At 65.2% G+C, this 10,950-nt stretch overlaps 1 protein-coding gene across 1 annotated transcript; it reads left to right on the top strand.

The window, feature by feature from the left end:
- Nucleotides 1–980: 980 nt before the first annotated feature.
- Nucleotides 981–10,548, top strand: LOC141478046 (IQ motif and SEC7 domain-containing protein 2-like; the record flags this gene model as incomplete). The annotated part of the gene is given in 16 exon segments (XM_074167182.1): nt 981–1,159; nt 3,917–4,106; nt 4,138–4,269; nt 4,338–4,393; nt 5,065–5,174; nt 5,395–5,464; nt 5,466–5,498; nt 5,500–5,951; nt 6,564–6,725; nt 6,840–6,962; nt 7,453–7,619; nt 7,724–7,863; nt 8,649–8,774; nt 8,903–9,002; nt 9,437–9,598; nt 10,340–10,548. Coding segments are annotated over 16 exon segments (2,411 nt in total), but the record flags the coding sequence as incomplete, so codon positions are not given.
- Between the last annotated feature and the right edge of the window lie 402 nt (nt 10,549–10,950).

Raw genomic sequence — 10,950 nt, 5'->3', positions numbered from 1 at the left:
TCCATGTGTTCCCATGTCCATGTGTCCCATGTCCCCATGTCCCCATGTCCATCTGTCCCATGTCCCCATGTCCGTGTGTCCCCATGTCCATCTGTCCCCCTGTCCCCATGTCCATGTGTTCCCATGTCCATGTGTCCCATGTCCCCATGTCCCCATGTCCATCTGTCCCATGTCCCCATGTCCGTGTGACCCCATGTCCATCTGTCCCCCTGTCCCCATGTCCATGTGTTCCCATGTCCATGTGTCCCATGTCCCCATGTCCCCATGTCCATCTGTCCCATGTCCCCATGTCCGTGTGTCCCCATGTCCATCTGTCCCCCTGTCCCCATGTCCATGTGTTCCCATGTCCATGTGTCCCCGTGTCCATCTGTCCCATGTCCCCACATCTATCTGTCTCCCTGTCCCCATGTCCCCATGTCCATGTGTCCCATGTCCGTGTGTCCCCATGTCCATGTGTTCCCATGTCCATGTGTCCCATGTCCCCGTGTCCCCATATCCATGTGTCCCCCTGTCCCCATGTCCGTGTGTCCCCATGTCCGTGTGTCCCCATGTCCATCTGTCCCATGTCCCCATGTCCATGTGTCCCATGTCCGTGTGTCCCCATGTCCATCTGTCCCATGTCCCCATGTCCATGTGTCCCATGACCGTGTGTCCCCATGTCCATCTGTCCCATGTCCCCATGTCCATGTCCACGTGTCCCCGTGTCCCCACGATCCTTACTCGGGTGTCTCCAAGCTGTTTGGGGGTGTCTCATGGGGTCCTTGGGGGGGTCTTGAGGCCATTGGGAGGTCTGGGGGGGGGGTTGGGGGGGAGGGGGGTGTCTCGGGGTGACTCGGGGGGGGGTCACCATGTGGGGGGGTGACACGGTGTCCCCACAGCGTGGACGGCGAGCCGCCGGGCAGCGAGGGGGGGGGGCGCTGTCCCCGACAGCCCCGGGCGACCCCCCCCTTATCGTGGCCTCCCCCAACCGGCCCCCCAAGGATCTGGGGGGTCCGGAGGGGGGGGTCCCGGGGGGGGTTCCCCGGGGTTGGCCTGGTCCCGGCTGCCCCCCCAACCCGCCAGCGTGGCCCTGAGGAAGCAAGAGGAGGAGGAGGAGAGCAAGAGGCCGAAGGCTCTGAGCGACAGCTACGAGCTCTCCACCGACCTGCAGGACAAGAAGGTACCTCGGGGACATCTGGGGACAACCCCCCCCCCTGACACCTCCACCCCACCACGGGAGGGTCCCCGGCCACGTGGGACGGTCACTGGTCACATGAGATGGTCACCAGGTCCATATGGGGGTCACCAGGCCCATATGATGGTCATCAGCCCCATATGTGATGGTCACTAGGCCTATGAGATGGTCACCAGGCCCAGGTGGTGCTCACCAGTGGTCACCAGCCCCATGAGATGGTCACCAGACCCGTGTGTGACGGTCACCAGTGGTCACCAGCCCCACGAGATGGTCACCAGACCCGTGTGTGACGGTCACCAGTGGTCACCAGCCCCATGAGATGGTCACCAGACCCATGTGTGACGGTCACCAGTGGTCACCAGCCCCATGAGATGGTCACCAGACCTGTGTGTGATGGTCACCAGTGGTCACCAGCCCCATGAGATGGTCACCAGACGTCACCAGCCCCACGAGATGGTCACCAGACCCGTGTGTGACGGTCACCAGTGGTCACCAGCCCCACGAGATGGTCACCAGACCCGTGTGTGACGGTCACCAGTGGTCACCAGCCCCATGAGATGGTCACCAGACCCGTGTGTGATGGTCACCAGTGGTCACCAGCCCCATGAGATGGTCACCAGGCCCAGGTGGTGGTCACCAGTGGCCACCAGATCCATGTGTGATGGTCACCAGACCCATGTGTGATGGTCACCAGTAATCACCGGCCCCATGAAATGGTCACCAGGCCCAGATGGTGGTCACCAGCCCCATATGAAGGTCACCAGCCCTACTAGGTGGTCACCAACCCCATGTGTGGTGGTCCCCAGCCACGTGTGATGGTTCACTGTCCCCGTGCGAGGCCTGTTCCTGTGCAAGGCCCCATCCCCGTGCAAGGCCACTGTGCCCCCTCCCTGGTGCCACCCCCCGTTGCCCCGAGTTTTGTCTCACCTCTGACCTTCTCCTGCCCTGTCCCCTCCCTGTCCCCTGTCCCCACCTCTGGTGCACCACCGTGTCCCTATATCCCCCGTATCTCCATCCACATCCCCATCCATGTCCCCGTGACCCCACCCCCATGTCCCCACATGCCAATCCATGTCCCCGTCCCCATCTCCCTGTCCCCATGTCCCCATCCCCATCTCCCCATTCATGTCTCCATCCCCACGTCCTTCTCCCCATCTCCCCATCCATGTCCCAATCCCCATGTCCCCATCCATGTCTCCACGTCCCCATTCCCATCTCCCCATCCATGTCCCCGCATCTCCAACCTTCCCATCCCCACGTCCTTCTCCCCATCTCCCCATCCCCATCTCCCCATCCATGTCCCCATCATCTCCATGTCCCCATCATCTCCATGTCCCCATCCCCCACGTCCTTCTCCCCATCCATGCCCCCATCTCCATGCCCCCATCTCCACGTCCCCATCCCCACGTCCTTCTCCCCATCTCCCCATCCATGCCCCCATCTCCATGTCCCCATCATCTCCATGCCCCCATCTCCATGCCCCCATCCCCACATCCTTCTCCCCATCTCCCCATCCCCATCTCCCCATCCATGTCCCCATCCCCATGTCCCCATCCCTGTCCCCACATCTCCAACCTTCCCATCCCCATCCCCACGTCCTTCTCCCCATCTCCCCATCCCCATCTCCCCATCCATGTCCCCATCTCCATGTCCCCATCCCCACGTCCTTCTCCCCATCTCCCCATCCCCATCTCCCCATCCATGTCCCCATCTCCATGTCCCCATCCCCATCTCCCCATCCCCATGTCCCCATCCCCACATCCTTCTCCCCATCTCCCCATCCCCGTCTCCCCATCCATGTCCCAATCCCCATGTCCCCATCCATGTCCCCACATCTCCAACCTTCCCATCCCCATCCCCACGTCCTTCTCCCCATCTCCCCATCTCCATGTCCCCATCTCCATGTCCCCATCCCCACGTCCTTCTCCCCATCCATCTCCCCATCCGTACCCCCATCTCCATGTCCCCATCCCCACGTCCTTCTCCCCATCCCCATCTCCCCATCCATGTCCCCATCTCCATGCCCTCATCTCCATGCCCCCATCCCCACATCCTTCTCCCCATCTCCCCATGCCCCATGTCCCCATCCATGTCCCCACATCTCCAACCTTCCCATCCCCACGTCCTTCTCCCCATCTCCCCATCTCCATGTCCCCATCTCCATGTCCCCATCCCCACATCCTTCTCCCCATCTCCCCATCCCCATCTCCCCATCCATGTCCCCATCATCTCCATGTCCCCATCATCTCCATGCCCCCATCCCCACGTCCTTCTCCCCATCCATGTCCCCATCTCCATGCCCCCATCTCCATGTCCCCATCCCCACATCCTTCTCCCCATCTCCCCATCCCCATGTCCCCATCCATGTCCCCACGTCTCCAACCTTCCCATCCCCACGTCCTTCTCCCCATCTCCCCATTCCCATCTCCCCATCTCCATGTCCCCATCCCCACATCCTTCTCCCCATCTCCCCATCCCCATCTCCCCATCCATGTCCCCATCATCTCCATGTCCCCATCCCCACGTCCTTCTCCCCATCTCCCCATCCCCATCTCCCCATCCATGTCCCCATCATCTCCATGTCCCCATCATCTCCATGCCCCCATCTCCATGCCCCCATCCCCACGTCCTTCTCCCCATCTCCCCGCCCCGTCTCCCCATCGTCTCCCCCGACGTTCCCCGTGTGTGTCCGTGTGTCTCGTCCCCGTTCCCTCTCCCCCCCCCCAACCCCAACCCCACCAGGTGGAGATGCTGGAGCGCAAGTATGGTGGCTACTTCCGCTCCCGCCGGGCGGCCCGCACCATCCAGGCCGCCTTCCGCCGCTACCGCATGGCCCAGAAGTTCGAGCGGCTGCGCAGCGAGGGGGGGCGCGCTCGACGCCTGGCCCTCCCCGGCCTCCGCCTCCAGTTCTCCTTCGAGGAGTACGACCGGGGACCCCCCCCCCGCCGCTCCCGGACCCCCCCCGCCCCCCCCTCCTTATTTCCAAGGCAAACCCGCCTCGCTGGACGAGGGGGTCTTGGGGGGGGCCCCCCGCAGGGCTCCCCGTTACGGGGGGTCGTGCCGGGCGGGGTTGGATGGAGGGGGGGGGGACGGGGGTTGAAGGGGCGGCTGGGGGGGGTGGGGGGGCTGGGGGGGCCGGGACCCCCCCCCCGGCAGCTCTCAGCCTCCGCCGACTTCGGGCCGGGGGGAGCCGACCTGGAGGAGGCCTTTGCGCAGCAGGTAAGGGGTCGGGGGGGGGGGGGGGGGCGTGGGGGTCAGGGGGTTGGGGGGGGGACCAGGGGGGGGTCATGGGGGCTTGGGGGTCCCAAGGGCCATGGGGGCCATGGGGGGCGTCATAGGGGCCATGGGGGGGGTCACAGGGGTCATGAGGGGTCACAGAGGCCATGGGGGGGTCATAGGGGTCATGGGGGTCATAGGGGACGTGGGGGTCACAGGGGCCATGGGGGGGTGTCACAGGGGACATGGGGGTCACAGGGCCATGGTGGGTCACAAGGCCATGGGGGGGGGGTGTCACAGGGGTCATGGGGGGTCACAGAGGCCATGGGGGGTCATAGGCGTCATAGGGGACATGGGGGTCACAGGGGACATGGGGGGTGTCACAGGGGACATGAGGGACATGGGGGGGTCGTGGGGGTCACAGGGCCATGGATGGGGGGGTCACAGAGGTCACGGGGGTCACAGGTGACAAAGGAGGTCACAGGGGACAAGGGGGGGGTTCACAGGAGCTGAGGGTCATGGGGGTCCCAAGGAGGTGGGAGGGGGGGGGGGACTGAGGGGGTCACAGGGGGCCATGGGGGGGGGGTCACGGGGAGTTGGGGGGCCATGGGGGGGGGTGTGGGTGACAATGGAGACGGGGGGGTGTGACGGGGGGGTGTCTGTCCCCCCCCCAGGTGAAGTCTTTGGCCGCCTCCATCGACGAGGCCCCTGGGGGGGGGGCCGGGGGGTCACCCCGGGTGCCCCCGCCCCCCCCGGCGGGTGACAGCGCCGCCACCCTCCGCCAGCGACGTCACCCTCTACCTGGACGAGGGGCTCCCGGGGTCCCCCCCATTCCCCCGAGCGACCCCCCCAGCCCCGAACCCCCCCCCCGGAAACGGGGGGGGCCCCCCCCCCGCCCCCCGCTCCTCCTCCTCCTCCCCCTCCCTCCGCCAACCCCCCCCGGCCCTTCCGAGCGTTGGGGGGGTCCCGAGGAACCCCCTCGCCGCGGCCCCCCCTGTTTGGAGTGTCGGGGGCGTGGGGGGGGAGGCGGGGGGGGCGGGCGGGGGGGGGCACCCCCCTTTGCTGACGGTGGAGCCCCCCCAGCGACAGCTCGGCTGACCTCAGCGACCCGCTCCGACCGGGGCTCCATCAACCGGGGGGGGGTCCCTACGAACCCGAAGGGGCTGGAGGGGGGGGGGGTACTTTACCCCGTAGTGGCCCCCCCCCCCCCATCGGTGTTTCCACCCCGATGTCGCCCCCCCTCGCGCCCCCTCCCGGCCCCCCACCGCCCCCCGCCCCCCGAGGAAGGCTCGGAGGGGGACAACGAGAGCTTGGGGAGCAGCTCCAACTCCAACGAGACCCTCAACTGTTCCTCGGGTTCCTCCTCCCGCGACAGCCTGCGGCGACCCCCCCCGCCCCCCCCACCGCCCCCCGCCGCCCCCCCGCAACCCCCCGGTCCTTCCGGCCCCCCCGGCAAAGCTACCTATCAACGGGAACCGCGGCAGAGCTGGGATTCGCCGGCGCTCAACAACGACGTGGTGCAACGCCGGCAGTACCGCATCGGCCTCAACCTCTTCAACAAGTGAGGGGGGAGGGGCTGGGGGGGGGGGGGGAGGGGACCCCCCGAGTGGGAGGTGGGATGGGGTCTGGTGGCCCCATAGCGGCCCCACAGGGGGTTTTGGGTGGCCCCATGTGTGGGACGGGGTAGAGTTCTTGGTGGCCCTATGGAGAAGATGGGGTGATGTTCTAGGTGATCCTATAGCAAGGACAAGGGTGACCTTGGTGGCCCCATAGGAAGGACAAGATGACCTTCTTGGTGGCCCTATAGAGAAGATGGGGTGATGTTCTAGGTGATCCTACAGGAAGGACAAGATTAGCTTGGTGGCCCCATAGGAAGACCAGGGGGACCTTCTCGGTGGCCCTATAGAAGAACGTTCTAGACAGCCCTTAAGTATGGCCATGGCAATGTTCTAGGTGACCCAATAGTCAAGACACGATGACGTTCTAGGTCTTAGGTGACACACCCCCCCCCCCAAGCAAACCAAGGTGACCTTTTGGCGACTCCACAACCCTGGCAAAGCCACCCCATAGCCAGGAGATGACGTTCTAGGTCACCCTACAACCAGGACGAGCCCCGCAGAGGTGTGTGTGTGGGGGGGGTGACCCCTAAAACCCACCCCTCTGACCTTGGTAGGAAACCGGAGAAGGGGATCCAGTACCTGATCGAGAGGGGGTTCCTCTCGGACACCCCGGTGGGGGTGGCCCACTTCATCCTGGAGAGGAAGGGCTTGAGCCGGCAGATGATCGGCGAGTTCCTGGGCAACCGCCAGAAGCAGTTCAACCGTGACGTTCTCGAGTAAGGAACCCCACCGGGATGGGACACACACACACACACACACACACGCGGGGGACTTGGGGGGGGGGGGGGGTGGTCACCCCAGGACTGAGTTTGGAGTGGTTCCTCCTCCAGTTGCGTGGTGGACGAGATGGACTTCTCCGGGATGGAGCTGGACGAGGCCTTGAGGAAGTTCCAGTCTCACATTCGGGTTCAAGGGGAGGCCCAGAAGGTCGAGCGCTTGATCGAGGCCTTCAGGTGAGGGACGGTTATGGGGCATCGGACCCACATCATCTCCTCCCCGGGCCACCGGGAAGGCCACCGGGCCGTGGAACGCGGTTGTGTGGTCACCAGGGGGTGAGGTTCTAGGTGGCCTTATGGATCAGGAGGGAGATGCTGGGGGTGGTGGCCCAGACGATGTTCTAGGTGACCCTATGGATGAAGAGGGAGATGCTGGGGGTGGTGGCCCAGACGATGTTCTAGGTGACCCTATGGATCAGGAGGGAGATGCTGGGGGTGGTGGCCCAGACGATGTTCTAGGTGGCCCTATGGATGAAGAGGGAGATGCTGGGGGTGGTGGCCCAGCTGAGGTTCTAGGTGCCCCTATAGACTGAGAGGACATTAGAGGTGGTGCCCCACAGCCAAGGGGAGGCTGGGACCTCTGTGGGGTGTTGGGGGCTGGCCTTTGGGGGCTCCCCTGACCCCATTGGACCTGTGTGGGGGGGAAAACTTGTCCACCCCTTTGCAGCCAACGCTACTGCGTGTGTAACGCGGCCCTGCTGCGCCAGTTCCGCAACCCCGACACCATCTTCATCCTGGCCTTCGCCATCATCCTCCTCAACACCGACATGTACAGCCCCAGCGTCAAGGCCGAGCGCAAGATGAAGCTGGAGGACTTCATCAAGAACCTCCGCGGTGAGGACCCACACTCTCCTCCTGTCCCTGTCCCCGTGTCCCGTCCCCCCCCCTTTCCCCTGCTGGGGAACGGGGGTTCTAGAGCAGCGGTGTGGTCGCCACAGGGGTGGACAATGGGGAGGACATCCCCCGGGAGATGTTGGTGGGCATCTACCAGCGCATCCAGAACCGGGAGCTGCGAACCAACGACGACCACGTCTCCCAGGTCCAGGCCGTGGAGCGCATGATCGTCGGCAAGAAGCCGGTGGGTTCCCCCTGAGGGGCGGGAGGGGGTTCTAGGTGACCCATGGGGGGAGTTCTAGGTGGCCCTATGGAGAATACTCTGGGTGATCCTATGGAGGATGCTCTAGGTGGCCTATGGGGGATGTTCTAGGTCACTCTATGGAGGGATGTTCTAGGTGACCCATGGGGGGAGTTCTAGGTGGCCCTATGGAGAATACTCTGGGTGATCCTATGGAGGATGCTCTAGGTGGCCTATGGGGGATGTTCTAGGTCACTCTATGGAGGGATGTTCTAGGTGACCCATGGGGCATGTTCTAGGTGACCCTACAGGGGGATGTTCTAGGTGACCCTATGGGGGATGTTCTAGGTCACCCTATGGAGGATGCTCAAGATGACCCTATAGAGGGATGTTCTAGGTGATCCATGGGGCATGTTCTAGGTGACCCTACGGGGGGAAGTTCTAGATGATCCAGTGGGGATGTTCTAGGTGACCCTATGGGGGATGTTCTAGGTCACCCTATGGAGGATGCTCAAGATGACCTTATAGAGGGATGTTCTAGGTGATCCATGGGGCATGTTCTAGGTGACCCTACGGGGGAAAGTTCTAGATGATCCAGTGGGGGATGTTCTAGGTGACCCAATGGGGGATATTCTGGGTGACCCATGGTGGGGACGCTCCAGGTGACCCCAGAGATGGGACACCCTAATGTCAAGGGATGCCACCACCCTAGAGAGTGAGGGGGGGAGGGGTGTGTCCCACCGAGGCCCCACCCCACCCCCCTCGCTGACCCCGCCCCCTGCCCCCAGGTCCTCTCCCTGCCCCACCGGCGCCTGGTCTGTTGCTGCCAACTCTACGAGGTCCCCGACCCCAACCGCCCCCAACGCCTGGGGCTGCACCAGCGCGAGGTCTTCCTCTTCAATGACCTGCTGGTGGTGAGCCTCCTGGGTCCCCTCCCCACTTGGGGGGGGTGTGGGTGTCCCTTGGGGGGTGGGGGTCCCCTGGGGTGTGTGTAGGGGTCCCCCCCAGTGACACCCCCCCCCCCCCCGGGTGGCCTTGGCAGGTGACGAAGATCTTCCAGAAGAAGAAGATCCTGGTGACCTACAGCTTCCGCCAGAGCTTCCCCCTCGTGGAGATGCACATGCAGCTCTTCCAGAACGCCTGTGAGCCCCACAGCGACCCACGGCAACCCATGGCACGGCCCCCTGCCCCATAGAACCTCCACGGCACGGTCCCCTGCCCCATAGAACCTCCACGGCACGGCCTCCTGCTCCACAGAACCTCCACAGGATGCTCCCCTGCCCCATAGAACCTCCACGGCACGGTCCCCTGCCCATAGAACCTCCATGGCATGACCTCCTGCTCCACAGAACCTCCTCCCCTGCCCCATAGAACCTCCACGGCACGGTCCCCCGCCCCATAGAACCTCCATGGCATGACCCCCCTGCCCCATAGAACCTCCATGGGATGCTCCCCTGCCCCCCCCCCATTTCCATTTTGAAATCAACGGATGCCTTGGGAGTGGGGGGAAGAGGAAGGTCCACTGACCCACTGCCCCCCCATGACCTTTGACCCCCACCCCCCCCCCACCCCCCAGATTACCAGTTCGGGATCAAGCTGCTGTCGGCGGCGCCGGGGGGGGAGCGGAAGGTTCTCATCGTCTTCAACGCCCCCAGCCCCCAGGACCGGCTGCGCTTCGCCAGCGACCTCCGGGAGTCGGTGGCCGAGGTGCAGGAGATGGAGAAGTACCGCGTGGAGGGTGAGCGGGGGCACTGGGAGCACTGGGAGGGGGACTGGGGGCACTGGGAGTGGGACTGAGAGAGATAGGAGTGGGACTAGGGGCACTGGGAGCACTGGGAAGGGCACTGGGAGGGGTGGGAGGGGGACTGGGAACACTGGGAGGGGGACTGGGAGGGGTGGGATGGCACTGGGAGCACTGGTAGGGGCGCTGGGGGCACTGGGAGTCAGTGGCCGAGGTGCAGGTGATGGAGAAGTACCATGTGGAGGGTGAGCAGGGGCACTGGGAGCACTGGGAGGGGCACTGGAAGGGGTGGGAGGGGGACTGGGAGCACTGGGGGGGGGACTGAGAGAGATAGGAGTGGGACTAGGGACACTGGGAGCACTGGGAGGGGCACTGGGAGGGGGACTGGGAGAGATGGGAGTGGGACTGGGGGCACTGGGATAGGCACTTGGATCACTGGGGGGGGCGCTGGGAGAGGGACTGGGAGTGCTGGGAGAGGGACTGGGAGCACTGGGAGGGGCACTGGGGGCACTGGGAGAGATGGAAGAGGGACTGGGGGCACTGGGAAGGGCACTGGGAGGGATGAGGGGGGGGGGCACTGGGGGTACTGGGAAGGGCTTTGGGGGTGCTGGGAGCGCTGGGGGGGGCCACTGGGGTGCAGTGGTGGTGGTAGTGTGTGTGTGTGTGGGGGGCACTGGGATGACTGGGGCTGCCCCTGTTCTTCCCCCCCCCCCCGCCTCCTTCCCCCCCCCCCCCCAGCGGAGCTGGAGAAGCAGAAGGGGGTGGCGGGGCCGCGGGGGGGGGGCCCCCCCCGGGAGGCCCTCAATGGGCTGAGCCGCAGCAGTTTGGAGGATTTTGGGGCCGGGGAGGGGCTGAAGCGCAGCGCCCTCAGCAGCTCCCTCCGAGACCTCTCCGACGGCGGTGAGACTTGGGGGGGGGGCCACGAGGGGGGGGGGGACGGGACTGGGGTCACCTTGGGGGAAGGGGGGGGGGTCAGGATCCCCTGGGAGGGCAGTTGGGGGTGTCCTGGGGGGGCATTTGGGGTCTCCTAGGGTGTTAGGGTGCCCTGGGGGGGGCATTCTAGGGTGCAGTTGGGGGTTTCTGGGGAGGGGGGGTTGGGGGTCCCCTGGGGGGGGGGACTGGGGTCACCTTGGGGGAAGGGGGGGGGGGTCAGGATCCCCTGGGAGGGCAGTTGGGGGTGTCCTGGGGGGGCATTTGGGGTCTCCTAGGGGGTTAGGGTGCCCGGGGGGGGCATTCTAGGGTGCAGTTGGAGGTTTCTGGGGAGGGGGTGTTGGGGGTCCCCTGGGGGGGGGATTAGGCTCCCCTGGGGGGGAGTCAGAGACCCATGGGAGGGCAGTTGGGGTCCCCTG

This window comes from Numenius arquata, unplaced genomic scaffold (genome assembly GCF_964106895.1).
Source record: "Numenius arquata unplaced genomic scaffold, bNumArq3.hap1.1 HAP1_SCAFFOLD_1663, whole genome shotgun sequence".
Taxonomy (NCBI): Eukaryota; Metazoa; Chordata; class Aves; order Charadriiformes; family Scolopacidae; genus Numenius; species Numenius arquata.
Note: the sequence above shows the minus strand (reverse complement) of the source record. Positions and strands in the feature narration are given on the sequence as shown.